This window comes from Mustela putorius, unplaced genomic scaffold, assembly GCF_011764305.1.
Source record: "Mustela putorius furo isolate JIRA1106 unplaced genomic scaffold, ASM1176430v1.1 tig00000580_pilon_pilon_pilon, whole genome shotgun sequence".
Classification (NCBI taxonomy): domain Eukaryota; kingdom Metazoa; phylum Chordata; class Mammalia; order Carnivora; family Mustelidae; genus Mustela; species Mustela putorius.
Window position 1 is genome coordinate 15,174,239 of NW_025421423.1, and position 21,820 is coordinate 15,196,058.

Sequence of the window (21,820 nt, forward strand, 5' to 3'; positions counted from 1 at the left end):
TTCAGAACTAGAACTGCTGAACTCCAGGGCCAGGACGGGCTGGGGGTCACCGTGGCGCGGTGTTCCGCAGGGAGGAGGAGAGGGGGCCTGGGGGCTGGGTATGAAAGCCATTAGACAACTCTGAAGGAGAAGCAGTAGAAGGTGAGTGATGGGAACAGCCGGGAAGTTGGATGACTGCTAGCCTTTGAGCTTGAGAGTCCGAATGGATTGCCTTGTACTCTTGTCCTGAGAAACAGAGGAGGAAGCACCCTGGGGTTGGGAGAAAAAGACCAACGAACTGTGTTTAGAACATGCTAGATAGGAGTTATCTACAGACTATCCAGGTGAAAAAATCATCTCCAAAATCAGCAAGGTGTGGAAGGTCGTGGATACTAAGTGTGGAGAACCATCCAGGGAGGATACGGAGAGCAGCCCGACGGCAGAACGTGGAAAACATGGACTCCAAGAGGAAACAGAGCAGAGGACACAGAGCGGAAACCCCAGAGGACGCAGCAGCGGAGAGGCGGGGAGACTGGCTGGAGGTAGGACGCTTGGAGGTCAAGGAAAGGAGATGGGAAGGACTGGCCGCTTCCTCCAAAGTTATCTCCCTTCCCACCAATTCCCCACAACCCCTCACCTCTGACCCAAGAAGCACCAGGGAAAACCTCCACCTCTTTCTTCTTTCACATCGTTCCTGTTCCCCTGACAGAGTGAGCAAAGTGCCATGATGAGCTGTGAAGCTTGACTTCGTGTGGAGGTAGGGGGAGCAGGTCTGGGTCTTGTCCAGCTACATATATGTACGTACGTGTATGTATCTATGTATGTATTTTAGTATTCTCCTAGCACCCAGCATTTATTTCTCTGCAGTACTTATCACATCTACAACTGAGTAATTCTGTATTTGGTTACTTAGTGTCTGTCTGTCCTGCATGTAAGCTCTATGACTGCAAAGACCAGGCTTATCTTTCTATCCCCAGAACCTAAGAGAGTACCTTAGATATTTGTTTTAATATTTATTATTTGGTTGATTGGCTGAACGGATGGATGAATGGATGGATGGATGGATGGACAGGTGATCAACAATAGTAAAAGTTGTGGGAAGGTTAAGAGGACTGAGGAGTGCAACTAGAACAGGAAGTTGACAGGTGGTCACTAGGGAGCTCGGGGAGAGAGCGACAGTGACTGAAGGCTCCGGGTGGCTGACTGTAGGCTGGGAGAGAAGTAGGAGGAAGGAGACAGAGGCAGTGGGCATATACCACACTCAGGAGTCCCACTGTGGACAGGAACTGACTCAGCGGACTCTCTTGGTTTCCAACTTTATAACCTTCTCAAAAAACTTATATATAACCTATAACCCTCTCTACTTTTGGAAACAATAAAAGATCATTGAGAATAAGTTCAGGTGATCCAAGCAGATGGTCATGCTCAGTGTTATTTCTCGTCAAAAACAGTACCTGATTTCCAAATGACTGATCGTCTACTATGACTCACAAACTACTTCCAAAGGCAATTCCCAAACACAGGTGACAAAACAGATATATTTTGATAATGGCAGCACCCCTGAAATCGAAGTGACTACTTTGAATAAGTGTATACTTGGCCATAAGAGTTCTACTATCTGTCCTTTCCTGTTTTTCAGTCTTCAGAGTCACATACAGTAGGTAGAAGTAGCAGGACTTAGAGGAACGCTTTCCTAAAATGCATTATACACCTTAGGATGGCTTTTTTGTGGCCCATGAATAAAGTGATGTATGTTTGCTTATACTGACTTTTGTGTATATTAGAAAAAATACATACAGTTCATCGAAATCGTAATATCACATACCCTACAAAATGTCTTTGATCAATACATTTAAATTATGATTTGAAAATTTAAATATAAGGTTTTTTAAAGAAACCTATTTAAAAAAAAAAACAATACTTTTGTTACAGCAAAATCATTAGGGTGTAACACGTGACTCAAGCTTGGTAGGACAGAGACTGTGGGCTTTCCAGGTGTCCAGACCGAAGTTCCAGTCCCACCTCTGCCATTTACTAGTTACTGAAGGACCCTGTGAACGTTGCCTAACTTCTACGAGTCTCGGATTACTCACCTACAAAATGAAAAATACCAATACTTATTTTACAGGGTTTCCCTGAGGACAAAATGAAACCAAGCACGAAGACCCCTAGCAGAGCCCTGGGCATGCAAGTTGGTACCCAGCCAAAGGTAGCTATCATGCTTGACAGTCCAAACATTATACACATATTCAAACAAATCCCAGCCATGTGGCTATTTATATCAATGTGTCCATTTATTCCAGCTGACCTTTGTTTTCCATCTAAATTGCATTACCGCTGCAAGTGAGCAGTCACTAGGCTGAAAAGGAGGATCAACAACACAACTGAGGGGCAGAGGCTAACGGGAGGCCTGGAGGCACTTGGACTCAGGGCCCGAGTTGGGTTGGAGGGGGTGCTCAGAAAGCATCGCAGCCAATAAACACTCTGTGTTTCCATAGTGACGTTACCCTTCTAAGAGCGCGGCTTGACTGAGCATCAACCTTATAATTATTAACTCAGATTCTAAACATGAGAAGCCAAACGACCCGAGCAGAAGGAAAGCCAGGGACAGTCTTATCAAGAATGAATCAGCTTCTTTGATCTTGAGGTAAACCAACCCACTAAACATCAAGCTTCCACCTGGGGTTTTTCCAGACACGAAAATGGTTGCCTAATTCTCAGCTGTCTGGAGGTTCCAGTTCAAACCGGCCTTAAAGAAAAAGAAGGGGAAAAAAAAAATAGTCCCATCACTTTGCCAGCGTTCACACTCCATTAAAAACATACACAGATCCATGCTGCTCGTCCAAAGAGATAAGGCCTCCGAAAATATTTTTAACTAAAAACAATCCAGGTGAAGTGAAGACAGATTATTCCACCGAATTTGGAACTCAACATTCAAGTATAAAGAGAGGGGTAAACAGAATGAAAACAGAGAGCAGAGGTAGAAGGCATTCAGAGGCTAGGCAGAGAAGCAGGCGATGGGAGGAAAATCCAGAAGGACATCAAAGAAGCTGAACACAAAGTACACAGAGGGAGCTGGTGCAGGCGAGGCGTGCAGAAATGGATGAAAAACAGAGAAGAGTCAGAAGAGGGTTCAGCTGGGCAAGCACCGTGGAAATCGGCATCTCGCACTACACTTCCAGAAGCCTCTCCCCTACCTACCCACCCAGACTGTGCGCGGCACCGTGAATTAATCAGCACGTAAATCACTGCCTTTATCTGCGGAAATTGAATTTAGCTGCCAATCTTGATTGGGGGCATAGAGGCCTCCTCCCAGAAAGATCCCAGCTCTCAGGGAAAATGCCTTTTCTTTCCTTAAACCAAAGCTTGCATAAACCCAGGGAAACAGCTGCCGCTGGAGCCACAGACTTTGCGAAAGGTGGCAGGCTGAGGACGGTAATTATAATTAGCAGTTACATAACATGTTTGTTCTTCAAAGTGCTCTACAAGCATCAGCTAATTAATAGCTTACTATGCCCCATGCGGATCCACTGGTTTTTCATGTAGTGACTAATCCCTGTACCCCCACTGAACTCTGAACGGGGGAGGCAGAGCTGCCTGAGCCACGAAGCCAACGGCAGAGGGTCCAGAAGCTATGCCCGGCTCTCTAATCAAGGGACTCCATAGGGATCTCAGGGCCGAGAACACTTCCCCCAAATGTTTAACTCGGCATCCCATGAGACAGCTGCCTCATTGGCTCCAAACAATTCTTAGAAGCGCTACTGAGATACACTAATAGAGTGGAATGGTCATCAGTCTGGTCCAATATGGCATGAGCTCCTCTCAATTTCCCTCATGAGACTGGGACTCTGGAGTCCTTGGTGTTAGTTACAGGACTGCCCTCGCTTCTCTCTGAAGGTAGGGTTAGGTCAACGAGAACTCCCTAAGAACAGGTTGAACTCGATCGCTGGGTTCCCACCCACGACTACCCTTCTTTGTTTCTATGTTCACAGTCTCTGGCCTACATCCTCTTCTGTCTGAGGCAGAGACAAACCAAGGTGGGAAATGCGTGGCATAGATGCCTCCAGTAGCAGCGCTGAATTCTTCACCTATTTCAGGGAAGTCCATGAACATCCTGAGTCTGTAAAACATTTCACATATGTGCATACACACATTTCTTTGGAGATAAGTCTGTTTACCCTCTTGCCCCATACATTCCAAGAAGGTAGTGTCCAGCAAAGTACCTCAACCACAGTGCATGCTAAATGGATACCTATTAAATCAATTTGATAGAGTTCACCAAATTCCTATGCCCCGCATGATTAGGAACTGTTGCTCCATGGATAATTAATCACTAGCAGTCCCCATGTTTTGCTTGCTCTGGCTAGACTTTCCCATGGAAAGCTCTGAACAGCAAGACCCAAGACATGCTACCACAGTTCTGCCGCAGGTCAAACCAGAGACCCAGCCCAAAGCTGCCTTGAGATTTCACTCTTCAGAGATCTGTCACTAGAGCCAAGCACGTCAACATCTAAAAACACATTGCCCAGAACAACTATTTGTCATACCCCGTGCCTAACCCTCACAAACAGTCACTGCCTTCTCCTACCTTGTCCCTTGGAGGCCGTGCTATGAACTGAAGCATGAGGAAGTGCTTACTTGTGACTCATAAGAAGACCTTCCTCAAGACAGGCCAATAATTTCAGTAAAAGACCTAACAGGTAGAAGGTGCTTTAGACTTTTCAAAGTGTTCCCCATAAAGGGTCTCATTCAATTCGCTCTCAATAACTCTTGAAATAGGAAACGGAGACTTTATTTTCCCCCTTTTATAGACGAAGAAACCGAGGATCTAAGCAAATCACGCCTTACCCGATGACACACAGCCCACAGATGACACTGCTGGACTTTGCACTGCTGTTTCAGAACCCCTTTTCACCAGGACCCCCATTTGGGGCATATACCCAAAAGCAATGAAAGCAGGCTCTCAAAGAGATATCTGCATGCCCATCCTCACAGCAGCACTGTTCACAATGGCCAAAAGGTGGACGCAACACAAGTGTCCCTCAGTGATGAATGGATCAACAAAATGTGGCAAATACACATGACGGAATGTTATTCAGCCTTTAAACAGAAGGAAACCCCGCCATTTGCAAAAACACAGATGAATCCACAGAACATCATGCTAAGGGAAGTAAGCCAGTCACAGAAGGACAAACACTGCCTGATTCTGCTTATATGAGGTATCTAAATTCGTCAAATCCACAGAAACAGAAAATAAAATGGCGGTGCCAAAGGGAGGAGGAAGTGGGGAGTTACTGGTTAACGGGTACCGAGTTTCAGTTTTGCAATATGAAAAGGGTCTGGAAATGAGTTGCCCAACAGTGTGAATACACTTGATACTTTAAAATGGTTAAGGCAGTAGATTTTATGTTGTATGTGTTTGACCACAATTAAAAATTTAAAAACAAACATTAAAAAAACCTCTTTACCCATTACACCACCTTTTCTTTGAAAAGCTGCCAACATGGGCTAAGTTAGGACTTTCCAGTATGCTCCCGGAGAAAACGGTTCATGGAGAAACATTTCTCAGCCAGCCACGTAGAGGAGACGGGAATCACTGTGATTTCAGGTGAGTTGCAGAAGACGATGCCCAAGTTTATTTTTCCGAGCCACCCTCTAAATCTTTTTTTTTTTTTAAGGGTTTTTTTTTTTTTTTTTTTTTGGACAGAGAGCGAGCGAGCGCAAGCACCCAGAAAGGCAGGCAGAGAGAGAGGGGGAAGCAGGCTCCCTGCTGAGCAGAAAGCCCAATGCGGGGCTCGATCCCAGTACCCTGAGATCATGACCTGAGCCGAAGGCAGAGGCTTAACCCACTGAGCCACCCAGGCGCCCCCCACCCTCTAAATCTTCAGGATTCAGCCAACACACCTAAAGCCAGGTGCCCACTCAGGTAAATGTCACAGCCAGGCACAGTACACAGAGGGAGCGGGGGGGGGGGGGGGGGGGACAGCGGGCGGTCCCCAGCTCCTATGGGCTGTTTGCTTCCAGGAAACAGAAGCCCCACAGAACAAAAGTCCATACCTGTACATGTCAAAGCACTTTTCCTCCAAGTGCCTTTCTCCGTGCAGACGGAAGTGATCTTTCCCCCAGGGCTCTCAAATCCCTCTTGACAGACATAGTGAGCCACACTGCCTGGGCTGGAGCTGTGATTCCCCACCAGCACTGCATGGCGTACTTCCGGAGGACGGCCACACTTGATCTCTGCAAAGGAAAGAAGCATAGCACAAGTTACAACCCCCAGCTTCTAGCCCTAGAGTTCACATTTTAGGAAAAAAACATTTTGCCGCAATAGAGACTCCCTCATATGCGAAAGAGAAAACATGAACCCCATCAAATAATCCAGCTGCAGATACAGAAGATTGTTCGGAGGATGCCTGGGTGGCTCAATTGGTTAAGGGAGTGCCTTCGGCTCAGGTCATGATCCTGGAGTCCTGGGATCAAGTCCCACATCAGGCTCACTGCTCGTCAAGGAGTCTGCTTCTCCTCTGACCCTCCCCCTTCTCATGCTCTCTCTCTCTCTCAAATAAAATCTTTAAAAAAAAAAAAAAAAAGAAGACAAAGAAGATTGTTCGGAAGTAGAAAAAATAGACATGCCCCAATTCGGTGAAACTTACAAACGTGTACACGTAGAAAATATTCCAATTGTAAGATTATTTACATTACAGAGAATTCTTTGGTCAATGAAACAATTCATCTGAGGTTTTTTTAAATATTAAAAATAGTAGGTACTTTTATTAAAAAAAAGTAGGTACTTTTTCCTACGTATCATGAGATCACAAACTCCTAAGTAGATGATAACATAATTATTGTTTTGTTGCCAACTGATTATTAAATGAAATAGGTACAAAATCTTTGAACTTTTAAAACAAATTAATAGGGAAAGTATATATATAGTCTAAACATTCACTTTATGTTTCTATAAAGGAAAAAAATCAGCTGCATAGAAGGAGACAAGCCTAGAATTATAAAACTGATTTGAAATTTGTTCTCTGCAGCTCTGACTACTAGGGCACACTAGAATATTTACAGAAACTATCTGAAGGAAATGGATTATGATGCTACCATTTCAGACTCAGCCAAACTTTACTTCATGTAAGAGTAGAAGAACGTTATCTTCAAATATTTTGCAATTTTTGAAAATCCATACGTTTATCTTTTCTGTTAAAAAAAACAAAAACAGGGGCGCCTGGGTGGCTCAGTGGGTTAAAGCCTCTGCCTTCGGCTCAGGTCATGATCCCAGGGTCCTGGGATCGAGCCCCGCATCGGGCTCTCTGCTCGGCAGGGAGCCTGCTTCCTCCTTCTCTCTCTCTGCCTGCCTCTCAGCCTACTTGTAATCTCTGCCTGTCAAATAAATAAGAAAAAAACAACAACAACAACAACAAAAACAAACAAACAAACAAAAAACCTCCAGCCCAACAACAACAATAAAATGAACCAGAATTAATATCCTAAAAGGAGAGGGAAGGTTTTAGAAGAAACACTAGCAAGCAATGAAATATAAATGATGTGTAGCTTAAGTCTCCATAATCATTTAAATGTGACTGGAGGAACACCTGGGTGGCTCAGTCAGTTAAGCGTCTGCCTTAGACTCAGGTCATAATCCCAGGGTTCTCAGATCAAGTCCTGTATCAGGCTCCTTGCTCAGTGGGGACCCTGCTTCTCCCTCTGCCTGCCACTCCCCTGCTTGTGTTCTCTCTTCCTGACAAAATTTTTAAAATGTGGCTGCAGAGCTTGATATAACTAGGAGTAAAGGATTCTACGATGAAAAGTTGAACGGTGTAAAAAAGGAATAATTTGAAAATAAAATTCCAAGTTATTTCAAAAACTCTGAGCAATGAGGCAAAGGGAAGAAACGAGCATGCCAAATTCCTCACAAAGTCGTGGGAAGTTCATACATACACTTTTATTCAGGAAAGCATAATAAATCTAAAATAAGGAAGTTATAGTCATTGCAAATACAGCCAAGAGTCCCAGTTATACCCAAATACAGAGAAAAAAATATATATATCATTTCTGCTGTTCACTCTAATGTTTAGTTTTCTCCCCAGTCTGTAGAAAGCCAAGGAATATCACACAGTCTTGACATGCAGGCTTTTCAAATATAAGGGCAAAGTGCCTCTGACTCTTGGTTCCAGCTCAGGTCCTGATCTCAGGGTCTTGATATCAAGCCCTGTGTTGGAGTCTGCTTGAATTTCTCCCGCCCTCTCCCTCTGCCCCTCCTGCTTGTGCTCTTTCTCTCTTTCAAATAAATAAATCTTAAAAAAAATAAAGTGTAAGTGAATTTATTGAGACAAAGAACTCAAGATAGAGAAAATGGTATGATCTGTTCCCAACTCCCCAACAACCATTCTTTTTTTTTTTTTAAAGATTTTATTTATTTATTTGACAGAGAGAGATGACAAGCAGGCAGAGAGGCAGGCAGAGAGAGAGGAGGAAGCAGGCTCCCTGCTGAGCAGAGAGCCCGATGCGGGGCTCGATCCCAGGACCCTGAGATCATGACCTGAGCCGAAGGCAGCGGCTTAACCCACTGAGCCACCCAGGCGCCCCCCCAACAACCATTCTTGGCCTTAGAAACAGGTAGCTTCTCTTCAATGAGCTTCTGATACAGAACTGGTGGATTTAATGGAACTGCACATGGTTCTGCCCCACTGTGGATGTCTGGTTTGTTGTAGAACCCCAGAGTTCTTTCCCAGAGCAAGCTTTCATCTGTTGAATTGAAGTTTTCATGAGAATGTCAATAAAGCAGCTCAACCCACCCAACCCAGTCTCTTGGGTCTGTGATTTTATTTTATTTTTTTAAAGATTTTTACTGATTTGTTTGATGGAGAGAAAGAACACAAACAGAGGGAGAAGCAGAGGAAGAGGGAGAAGCAGGCTCTCCACTAAGCAGAGAGCCTGACGTGGGGCTGGATCCCAGGACCCTTGAGATCATGACCTGTGCCAAAGGCAGATACTTAACCAACTGAGCCACCCAGGCACCTGGGCTCTGGGATTATAAAGAAAAGTTCGTCTCTGGTCAGTGTAGATTCACATCATCAGCAGTTATGGGACCAGAACCAGGTGGTCATTTCATAATTCCTCCAACCCTGCCCACCTCAAAAGTCCCATACTTGCTCATAGGGATTTATTCCTTTTTCATACTTGTGTACCAGACACAAGGCCTCTTAGCCCTCGTCATGTTTTTCCCGGTACCAAACCTTTAGACGTATCAACCAGCCCAAAACAAGACATGAGTATATGTATGGGCAACCAACCAAACAGGTGGTTAATGTTTCATTAGGCTGCCCAGTCATTGCTGACATCTAAAATATCTTCTAGCTAAAACTAGGGTTTAGCTATAGCAGGAAATAGAGGGCACAGCAGTGAAGAGATTGAGTGTAAGGGTTTATGTAGGTTTATGGACCTTGAAGCTGGAATTCTAAACAGCACATTGGAGAGGTTTGGGAAGGAACCTAGTGATAGATCATTGGGTTAAGGGAGAAGCACAGATTCTAAAGGTATAGGAGTACAGAAGATACCTATGTTGGCTTCCACCTTTGGATGTGACTAAGAATAGTGGAAGGCATATAACAGTATAAGATTTTTAAAAATTCATACCAAAAATATTAAATTTGGGAGTTGATGAGAGATCAGTAGCTCAGTCTCTGGGGACTACAGTTCAGAGACTCAGGGAGATGCCCAGTGGTGGGCAACCATGACTTGGTGAGTTCCCGTCCCATAGCTACTCAAGATGGATAGTCCCTTGGTGAGAGATAGAGTGGATTCTAGCATGACTTGGATTAAACACATGGTTCTAAACAGCAGCTGTACATCTGAACTGCCTAGGGAACTTGTAAAGCACAGCCTCTCCCCTTACCCAGAGATAAGTCTTCCGAATCAGTAGTACGGAGTTGGGTTCTTGACATCCACATTTCTACAAGCTTCCAAGTTTGAGTTTTATGCACACGCTCAGCTCAGAACCTAAATTAAATACTAGTAGGAATAGCTACCATTTATCATCACATGCTTGAGGGCTTAATGTCTTTCTCTGAATATATTATGTCTTCCCAAATATATGGTCAGTCTGGAAAGAACAGAATCTTTATTTGATCATCTCCTGAACTCCCACAAAGCCTACTTAAAATAATACGTTTTGCATAGTAAATACAATAAGTAATTGTTCATCGATAGCTTGCCACTACTTTATCATTGTTTGAGATATAACAAATGTTCCTTTGATATGAGTAACAGTCCCTGAGGAAAGAAAGAGGCATCAGGAAATGGTCAGTATAAATAACAAGACAGGTACACATTACCTTTATATTGTTATCCAACAGAGGGAACTCACACCTACCAAACGCCACAGAGATGAAAGTGGAATAAAAGACTCATAAAAATTAATATCAGTGTTGTACCAGGGAATTCTGGGAATCTTGTTCAAACCTCAATCATTTTATTTTTTTTTTAAGATTTATTTATTTATGGGGGAGCCAGGTGGTGGTTATTATGGAGGACACATAGGGCATGGAGCACTGGGTGTGGTGCATAAACAATGAATTCTGTTACGCTGAAAAGAAACTAATTTTTTTTTAAAAGATGTATTTATTTATTTATTTATTTGACAGACAGAGATTACAAGTAGGCAGAGAGGCAGGCAGAGAGAGAGAGGAAGAAGCAGGCTCCCCACTGAGCAGAAAGCCCTAGGCGGAGCTCGATCCCAGGACCCTGGGATCAGGACCTGAGCCGAAGGCATAGGCTTTAACCCACTGAGCCACCCAGGTGCCCCAAACCTCAATCACTTTAATCATAGTAGCATTCATTAAAGTCCTACTAAACATGTCTATTAAATATATACTATCTCATTTATTCATCAAAGAAAACCTTGCAAGGTAGGTGGTTTCTTCCTCACAAAGTTTAAAGATATGAATATGGAGCTTAAGAGCCCCTCAGAGCTCCTAAGAACTTAAGTCACGTTCAAAAGTCCACCACCAATAGAAGACAGAGCCAGTACTCAAGCCATGGGATGTATGACCCCCAAAGTCCAGGTCCATTAAATCTGGGGAGTCTTACAGTAAAGGGGCCCAGTCTAGGCCCTGAATAGGACTGAGCGAGAAGTTAGCTAAAACCTCAGGAGAAAAGGTTGCATAATGAAGCATTCAAATCAGATGGAAGAGTTCTGTAACAACTCCCTCTTCCAAATCTTGTCTCCCACAGCTTTCCCAGAGCAAGACAGCTGCTGGAAACAGACTTAACCTTACATCTGTGTGATACCCTGGAGCCTTCTTAGTACTGATGTTTAACCCCATAACGGAGTTCTGGCCTGGTTCTGGCCTGGCATATGGCCCTGTCATAGATATTCCCATCATGCTTTAGAGGGATGGCAGCCTCCACCACTACTACTCAGACTTAGTGGTACCCAAGAAAGCAGATGGCTACCATTAAGAAAGACTCCAAAATCAATCCAACGGAGGCTGCAATAGGTAGTAAGAAAAATAAGGTTCTCCACGAAATGCCCAAAGTTCTCACTATCACAAGGAACTAAGCCATTTAAAAACAGTTTATAACCAAAAAGAAAGAAAAACAAATCTGCATTAGATATGCATTAGGGGTGTTCATTTAAGCACACATTTCTCTGGCTAATTATATTATGAAGGAACAACGTTTGGAGATGTGTCAGCAATACAGTCAACTAATTATGAACATGCTGGGAATTTTTTTTAAGATTTATTTATTTGGGAGAGAGAGCATAAGCGCATAAGTAGGGGGAGAGGCAGAGGAGCAGACTCCCCTCTGACTCCCGCGGAGCACAAGCACAGAGCCTGATGTGGAGCTAGATCTCACCACCCTGGGAGCATGACCTAAGTGGAAACAAGAATCAGATGCTTAACTGTCTAAGCCACCCAGGCGCCCCCATGGTGGGGAATTTTTCCTTACCGCCCCACTATCTTTGATTTCATTCAAATAATCAACTTCAAAATGGGTGGGGTGGGGGCTGTGCTGTGCCTGTTTCAAGGACCACATTCATACTATAATTCCATTTCATATCTTGGAGGTAAAAATGTTTATCTACACTACTAGCTTTAATATGCAACCCAAGAAAACATTCCAGAAGGAAAACTGTTTGATGAAAGGTATCAGCAATTTATAACACCTAATCAACGGACTGTACCACTGGTATCATCCCCAATGGCAGTTTCTCATTAGAAACATCAGCACAATAATGTGATTGATTTCAGAAATAACATAGTAATATAAGGCTTCATCTAAGACTGTTTTAGAGAGCAATAAATACCAAGCTGAGAAAGGAAAAAAAAAAAAAAAGACCAATAACGTCCATAAATTGAGGCAGACATCTTGCCAGCTACCAGGGGAATGAATGATAGACCTATTCCACAGGCTGATATTGACTCAAGAAAAGTCTTTCCAGAGAAATAAACTACTAGCTGGAAAGCTCTGGCAGAGGAGCAGAAACAAGTATGAAAACTGAAGAAAATCATATTAAAGTCAGTTTTCATTTACACAAAAATAACAGAAATGTCCCTGTTGTGCCTTGGAGTCAAAGCAGAATTACAGATCACCTAGAAATCGGTGGGGTGGGGCAGATTGGAAGAGTCCAAATGGTCAGGCAGATTAACACCAGAGTCTCCACTATACTTGTGTTCTGGATCAAATAATTCGGCACTTAGACCTTTATTGTCTTCATCTGCTTCATTTGGAAAAATGTTCCTTTCCCTCCTGTCATGCTAAGCTCTCCATGGGCTATACCTACATCCCATATTTTTAGACTACCCCCTACAGTCATGTGAGTTATTAATATTCCTATGAATATTAATCTTTGTGATGTGTACCGGTAAGAAATACGGCCTAAGGAATGGGGCTGAATAAATGTAACCTTACGATGAAGTTTCACGTATTTTATGCCATGTTCGTAATTTGGCCACATGTAGTTAGAGCCTCCTTCCAGGATCATCTGAGCTCTTTATTCCACGTATCATCGATGTGGGGGGTTGGAATCTAGCATCTCAGTATGTGGCAACTTGCATTTAGAAAATGTTATTACGATCATCAAAGGAAAATGGGAGGGTTGTACGATGCCACGAAGCACATTCTCAAGGAGAGCTTATTAACTGCGGTGACTAAGCTAATGAGCTCATTAGTACCAAAAAGTCCACTCGCCCTTAAGGCAGCAGAAAATAATAATAATAACTTTTGATGTATTTTGTATTCCCAAGTCTTCCATGAACTTTAGCCTTGATGAACAATGCATTTCCTTCTGATCATATTCATAGAGAAAGCTCACTTGGAAGAAGAAAAAAAAAATTCCACTTCACGTAACAACACTTATTGTCAACAAATAGCATCTGGTATGAAAACAGCTAGAATCTGAAGACTCCAGAAACTGCAGGGGTGACAGAATAGGTGAAAGCGTGAGTGCTGGAAAGAAAAAAAAGAATTTTCAACGTCTGCTCCTGTAAGGATCTTTCATTTGTAGAGGTGATAATGGTTGTTGACGCTTTGAACTGCACATGAATCTTTCTTTTTTTCCAAAAGTAACATTAAAACTCTTCATTTTAATGCTCTACTTGTAGGCAGAATACTTGAACTGAAAACTAATAAATTAGGTAAAGTGAAAGCTGGAGAACTTTAGACCTTTCCCTTCTACGGTGGGAAATTTCGCAAAGATCTGACATTTTGGTAAGAGACACTACCTGCCACTCCCCCCTAGATCATGACTGTCTCATTACAATGTGATTATGTATCTGGCAGCACCGAGTGCTTTCTACCATTGTTTCTCATTAAATCTTCATAGCAGTTCTACAGGATGGAAACAATCTTACCCCTTCTACAGAAGGAAACCAGTTGAGAGAAATTTAGAGCTAGTTCCGGAACTGCCGAGTGGTTCGCCCAAAACTCACACAAGTCTTTCTGATTCTAAGGTTCCCACTTCCCCACCCCGTGGCAGTCTCATAACCAGCATCATGGTTCGTTCTGCACACTCCAGTGACTCTGAACATTTGTAAGTGGCATTTACACTGCAAAAGGATAACACAAGAGATTTGGTGTGTGCAGGCAGGAAATCAATGTGGTCTTCCTAAATGTTTGAGAAGATCAGTATGTGGTGAGGTGCCCAAAATCCATTTCAAACAATTACCTGGAACACAGAAGATAAACACAAGATACGTGGCTGCCACTGTGTCCAGCCTGCCCCACGGCAGGCACCACAAGTGAATCAGAGCACTCTTTCCTGCTTGGCCTCCATGTGAACCTTCTCCACAGCCTGAATGAAAATCCTGAGAGAGCAGTGCAACAAAACTTGTCCACTGCCCCTCACCTGAATACCCTAATTTGTGGTCCATTTACATAAAAACTTTGTCAAATACTCTCAGCTTGGCAGAGAAGAGATGGGGCTCTACTACAAGAACTTCAAAAGATGAAGAGTTGTCTCCACAATAATACGTATTCTTCAGGGCAGGTCCCAGCCCACACCTTGGACTCCCAGGCCCTCCAGCCTTTCCTCATCGCCTCCCATCTCCAGCACTCACAAGGGTTGTTTCTAACATGGATTCTGCCTTCAAGAAAGTGCTTTGGGTTCTCATATTGATACATATGCTAGTGACACAAGGTAAGTCACTTTCTCTCTGGTGAGAATGAAAAAGAACATCCCCTATCTGTTGTAAATAGAATATATGTGAAATGAGAACCAATTAACCACCTCAAAAGGCATTTCTAGAGATCAGATGAGACAATGTTTACAGAAAACCTTGTCCACCTTAAAGTGCTGGCCACCTTTGGAGAAATCAGGCTCTGCTATTCATAGACTTTAGAAACCATGTCCCATCGTCATTCACCAACTCAAAGGAGAAACTCTGCCTCTGCCAGCAGCCCACGGTGCGAGACCGCTCTCCTTGGAGGGCCACTTGCGTGGATATGGGGAAAACCAGGAGTCAGTCCAAGGCCTGGCTTGCACTGAGAGGTCACGCCAAGTGAGAAGCCCACGTGAAGATATGGAAGACAAAGTCAGAAGACGTGGTATCAGGAAAAGACATGAAACTTGAGAACTGAAACCAAAGAAGAGGCCCGGGTTTCAGCAAGGCTCAGCCCAGGATAGGCTGGACAGCAGTCTGGGAGCCAACTCGATGCCCGCCATGGTCTGTGCCACCTTTTGAAGAGGATTCGGGTGCTTCCACAGGACTTAGGTATGCTCTTAGGTATGCTGGGCCCTGTGCCAGATGCTAGAGAGATCATGCTATACAAGACTCCATGGTCACAGGGCTCTTAGATTCACAGTCCAGTAGGAGTGACATAAACCACAAAAATGGTCATAAATAATGTGCTTGCATACTGGGGACTAAGAGAGAGAATGCTGTCAGAGATGACACCGAAGCTGAAACTTGAAAGACAAGAAGGCCCTTGCTATGCCAAGAACAGGGAGACTCCATGAACAAACAAGTCAATAAGGAAAATGTGGTGTATACACAGAATGGAATATTACTCAGTCTGAAATAAGAATGAAGGTCTGACACCTGCTACAACATGGATGAACCCTGAAGACATTACGCAAAGCGAAATAAGCCAGCCATAAAACGACAAATATCGTACGAGCCCAAATACATGAGGTACCTAGAACATAAATTTACAGTGACGGAAAGTAGAACAGAGGTTACCAGGGGCTGGGAGACATAGGAGGGAGAAGTTATTGTTTAATGGGCACAGAGTTTCCGTTTGGAATGATGAAAACATTCTGGAGATAGATAACAGTGCTGGTTGGGCAACACTGTGAATGTACTTAATGTCACTAAATGGTATACTTATCAGTGGTGAAAATGGTCAACTTTTTATCACGTGTATTTTACCACAATAAAAAAAAAAAGTTTAAGGTGGTTGGCCAGTATTATAAGTAACAGGAGAAGCATGTGCAAAAGCCCTGAGGTTGATAAAAGCTTGGCCTATTGGTGAGAATGATAATCTCATGAGAATGATGGCAAATGGAACCTGTAAAGAAGCCAAAAAGGCCAAAAACCCTGCTGGCTTCAGAAGCCATGGTTAGGAGTTTGGATTTTGTCTTAGAAGACAGATTTTTTTTTTCCCCCCAGAACCCTCCAATTGGTCTACCTCCACTATAAACCAGTCCTCACCACACTCTTACATGGCAAGCAAACTACACTAAGGGGAGAGCACACATCACCTCTTCTCCAGAATCATCCTCCTTCCTGTGAGAACCCTTAGCATTTATTCATTCTTCTTACATAATACATAGGAGTTCACCATTACATCATAGTTCACGATGGACCTGTGTTTGCTCTTCTCCCAGACCCCTGATGGTCTTGGTCACAAGGGCTACAGCATATCTAGCATCAGACCTGGGCTCTAGATTGATTGTCGATGACAACACAGTTGAAGAGATTCCTTCACTTTGCTTCTGGCTTGGCTGAATTTTTAAAATTTTAATTTCTTTAGGCTCCCACATACAAACTTGCATCTTTTCTGAAAATTAAAAAAGTCCTAGTAAAATAATAGGAAGCGCAAACCAGAGACTGACACTGTCTTCTCTAGAGAGCTGATGGACATGGGGGACTAATGTTGCCATAAATCCCTCCCTAAATCAGAAGAGGGAGCCACAGAAGCCCTGGGCATTAGGAGCTCTCCTTCTCACTTCCAGCGCTTGCTTCTGAGGCTCGCTTGGAGGGGGACCCATGTCAAGGGGTCCTGGCCACGGTGGCACACAGAGAAGGCAAACGATAGGGTCTACCAACTGTGCCTTCTCTGATGGGGAAGTCAGTGAAATCAGACACAAAAGCTGGGTCCGTGACACACAGCTGCTCCCTTACCAAGTACCTGTTCCTCAGCAACTTGGAAGTTCACAGTTTGCTAGTGTTGTCAGTAGAATTCCCAATTCCAGTGGCTTTAGATCTTGGAGCTGAAAATGCAGTGCCGGCTGGCCCACGGCTAGGCTTCTGGAGTCCCAGGGATGATGAAGGGTAAGTAAGAAGGGGTGCTCAGAGGAGCAGACACAGCCTTGAGAAGCTGGTGGCCATGTGGTGACGCGGGGGAGGAGAAGCAGGGTGTCAGCAGGCAGACGGAGCCGTTATTAAGGAGGGAAAAAAGAAGCGAAGATCTTCCAAATAACAGTTCTTTGGGGAATGTAACAAGTACTCTCCTCCAAATTAACTTTCCCCATTCTCGGTCCAATAATCCAGATGACAACTAGTTCTCAAAGTCACACAAACTCTTTCATTTGGGTTTTCCTATATAAATCCTTAGGGAGTTCTTTGATATGCATTAGGGCACACTTTAATCCAAGTTCTGCATTTTAATTGACCAACCGAAAGATATAATGTGAGAACTAAAATGTACTTTTAGAATTTCTTAACCCCCAAGATGACAATGAACTATTAAAAATGTGTTTAGAGCCTGAATCACAAATCAGAACAGTACAAGAATTAACTTAGCCAAACACATCACTGGGAGGTCCTAGCTATGCAGTAAATTCAGTGAAAACGGTTTCCTTTTTTCCAAAATGGAAAATAGCTTTGTTACTTTGTCTAAGGCATTTAAAATTCTTTCAATAAAGAGGGACGCCTGGGTGGCTCAGTTGGTTAAGCAGCTGCCTTCGGCTCAGGTCATGATCCCAGCATCCTGGGATCGAGTCCCACATTGGGCTCTTTGCTCAGCAGGGACCCTGCTCCTCCCTCTGCCTCTGCCTGCCATTCTGTCTGCCTGTGCTCGCTCTCTCCCCCTCTCTCTCTCTGATAAATAAATAAAATCTTAAAAAAAAAATTCTTTCAATAAAGAAAAAATATCATATATGAAAATCCCTGGATCCTGGATCCCCCCCAGTGGATCCCCCCAGTGGAAGTTACCACTGTTAATATTTTGACGCATCACCTTCTAAACTTTCATGAGCATATATGTGCATATGAGCTTTTTCAAAATTCATGTGATGTTATTCATATAATTAATAACTCAGTAATACACTGTTAAGCCTAACCTATGTCAATAAATATTATTTTCCAATGTAATTTTTATTGGCTACATAATATTCCATTTCATTTACATGCCATGATTTATTTAATTGATCTCCCATTGATAGAAATTTGGGATTGTTTCCAATATTTCACTTATAATATTACAGAATATATACTACAGAATATACTACAGAAAATTATAAATATGAGTGCTTTCTACTTCTCTCCTATATTACATAGGAATATGTCAATTACCAAAGTGGACCCCAAAAAGGATAGGAAACTTAGACCTGAAAGTATAGGGTTTTTTAAAATAGCCCAAGGACTACCTCTCTAAAAAAGCCACATCCAGATAATTTGCAAGTGAAATCTCCCAAGCCTTTAAAAATTCTATTTATTGTAGTCCAGAGAAGGAAGAAAGAAATTTTTTCACATTCTTTTTTTAAAATTTAGAATAATACTGATACCAAACCCAACAACGATGGCATAGAAAAAAGAAAATAAACCAACCTCACTTCTGAATATTAATGTAAAATTTCTAAGTAAAGTTCAGCAAATATAATCCAGATAAAAAGAAAAAAAAACAAAGATCCAGAAAGAAGGCTCCATTCCAGATATTAGTTTGTAAGATCATTATCAGGAAATCTAAAAATATAACCTTACCATATGACTTGGTTAAAGCAGAAACGTATATGATCACTTGAACACGTCTAAAAGATGTAATAAACGTAACTCATTTCTGAATTTTTTAAGCCCCAGTAGAGTGAGACTAGATAGTGGCTTCCTTAAGATTATATAATGCCAGGGGCACCTGGGTGGCTCCGTCGGTTGATCATCAGACTGCTGGTTTTGGCTCAGTTCATAATCTCAGTGTCCTAGGATCCAGCGCTCTGTCATGCTCTGAGCTCAGCACAAAGTCTGTTTGAGATTCTCTCTCCCTTTCGTTCTGCCCCTCTCCCCTCAACGTGCACACATGAGCCTTCTCTTTCTCTCAAATAAATAAATAAAATCTTAAAAAAAAAAGAATACAACTTCTGAAACCAGAATTTCTGGGTTCAGGTTCAGCTCTATCACTAGCTATATGACCTTGAACAGATTACTTCATTTCTCCATGCCTCACTTTCCTCATCTGTAAAATGGGATAATAATAGTACTCCTAGGGATCCTGTAAGGATTGAGTCAATTGATATAAAGTGCTTAGAACAGCCCCTGGCACATGGCACTGGGTCAGTGTGTATAAGAATATAAGTAGAAATCCATGTCAAAGAGCCAAGATCATGAACGCATCATGAAACACTAAAACCACTGCCATGAAAGTCATGAATAAGGATACTCAAAGTCAACACTACTATTTAACTTTTTGTTCTGAAAGTACTAACCAAGTGGGTTGACACGAGAAACCTAACTTACAAACGTAGAAAAAAAAAAGATGGAATTATCATGATTTGCCAATAACTATTCCTGAAAATACCAAGAGAATCAACTAGAATGCCTCTTGGAGACAACAGGAACTTACTGGATCTATTTAATTCATTCACCACCGTAAAGAGAAATTCAGAGAGAAATATGAAAACAATCTCAAAACTACAGAAGCTGGGATCCTGGACCTTTTGAAAACTCACCTTGGCAATGTAATTTTGGGGACTCCCACGTGCCCAAAGCTGTGCAGCTTGAAACTGTATCTTCCAGGTCACTGAAAAATCCTTCTTTGCAAGCATAACGCACCTGGCTGCCAAGCCTAGAAGTGTAATTTCCGACGATAAGGCCATCTGGGACCTCAGGAGGGAGGCCACAGTCTATTTCTGAAAATAAATTAACGTCAAATTCATTACTATGTGAATATGAATTTACAAAACTCATCATCTCTCTCCACCTCTACCCCATCGTCCCCTTTCCCTACACACACACACACACACACACACACACACATCTGAGCGATATTTTACATAGACTGGTTCATTTCCATTTTGACTTCTGGGCATGTTTCCAGTAACTGTCTCTATTCAATCTTCTGGCCTTCCATCAGTAATAGCATCTACACAGACACAAAGCTGATGAGATTTGGCAGTCAACCCTCACTAATTTACACTAGTTATAGAGAAGCCTAGCCCAGTGGAGTAAAACATTTGAATTGCAAAACACCTTCAGATATATACAGCTTTGTAATTTTCAGAGTCATTTTTCTATGGCTGGTCTTTAAGAGGGCAGCTATGTTTACTATATAAAATCATGTTTCGTGGGAGAATATCTACTAACTGCTAAAAATCCCAGAAGTTTACCAAGTGTAGCTTTTTTTTTTTCTTTTTTTTAATCTAAGATAGCCAACCCTTTTGCCCGGTAATATTGACTTTATTTAATAGGTTGTACAGATGTGCAAAGGAACAGATAATCTCCACTCACATCCCCAACACAGGCCCCACGGACACAGGCTCCCAGCAGAAGAAAGTCATCTGAGAGCAGAATCCCACTTTCAGAAAGCTCCCTTCTTTGGCAGACACCCACCTATGCATGACGTGGTGTCTCTGGCCGGGTGGAAAGGTTCAGGCCCATTCTCTGGGAAGTATCCATCCATACAGTAGCATTCGAAGCTTCCATAAGTGTTCACACACCGACCTCCTTGCCTGCACAGGCCGGAAACCTCACACTCATCGATGTCTTGAGACCCAGATATAAGAAGGGAGAGAAAAAACAATAAAAAGGGAAACACAGGGGCACAGGGGCATTGGAACAGCCATTTCTCACATTCTCAATCTATCCTTGCAAACAAGGATGCATTTGTTTGCAAGGGCATCATGAGTTTTATTTCATTCCTCAAAGGTTATTTTCATATACCCTTCCTTTATGCCACCAGTACTAAAAGGTGCTCAATAAATCCTTGTCAATGTTGTTTTGGGAATTTACAAAAACCAACAACTATCACCAACTGACACGCAACAAAAAGAGCCCCAGAGAAGCATGCCGAAAAAAATTCAATCACTACAAAATAAGGATGGCCTCTACCTCATACCTGAAAATATCTGAAGGATGGGGCCCCTGGGAGGCTTAGTCTGTTAAGTGTCCGACTCTTGGTTTGGGCTCAGGTCGTGATCTCAAGGTCATGAGATCAAGTCCCTTGTCAGGCTCCTTGCTGGGCATGGAGCCTGCTTAAGATTTTCTCTCTCTCCCTCTCTGCCCCTCTCTTTAAAAAAAAAAAAAGAAAGCAGGAAAGGAAAGAAAAAAAAAAAAAAAACTGTAGTAGAATTCCAAATATAAAACAATTTAAACCAGAGTGAAAAATGCTTTCTAGCTCATGACCACGGGGCAAGTCAGGTAATAAGAGGAAAATTCAGAAGAGTCTCACTAATTTTATCAAGATTACAAGAAGTTAAGACAAGCTTTGAAAAGAAAAATACATGCCCCTTGGCAGACTTTTCTCCTTGATTGAAGACAGCCCAAAGTATCAGGTACAGCAGTAAACACCGCATAGTAATTCAGAGACCAGAGAAGAAACCTCTCTGCCAGTTAGCAGATTTTTCCCCCAGAAATGACTTGGAGAACAAAATTAAAACTGTAGGAATGCCATCAGAGCCATATACACACCGACTTCACCAAACAAAACAAAACAAACAAACAAATCTTAAGTTAAATGGGACTATTCCCAGGACACTTGCAAGAACCATGGTGGGGGCAGGGGACAGGGGGCAGGGGAGCCAAGAGCAGAGAATAGCAAGACTGAGGAAAACCTGGTTGTTACCCGGCTCTGGGATCGCAAAGGCTGGCAATTTTGGAAGGACCACTATAAAGTGGCCAATATTCTATTCTGCCAGATGCAGAGCACTTTGTTTTGTTTTGTTTTCTCAAACCTACTAACACCATAGTTT

The 21,820-nt window shown here is 42.7% G+C and overlaps 1 protein-coding gene across 6 annotated transcripts in view; it reads right to left on the minus strand.

Annotated features, from left to right (window-relative positions):
• The window catches only part of SUSD1 (sushi domain containing 1), a 137,028-nt gene that overhangs the window by 82,673 nt on the left and 32,535 nt on the right, over positions 1 to 21,820 (minus strand). For all 6 annotated transcript variants that reach the window (XM_045081707.1, XM_004747806.3, XM_045081706.1 and 3 more), the window contains exons 4-6: positions 20,463 to 20,615; positions 19,583 to 19,762; positions 6,037 to 6,216 (exon numbers count right to left, since the gene is read on the minus strand). In XM_045081707.1, coding sequence (XP_044937642.1) covers positions 6,037 to 6,216; positions 19,583 to 19,762; positions 20,463 to 20,615 — 513 coding nt within the window. The remainder of the gene's footprint in view (positions 1 to 6,036; positions 6,217 to 19,582; positions 19,763 to 20,462; positions 20,616 to 21,820) is intronic.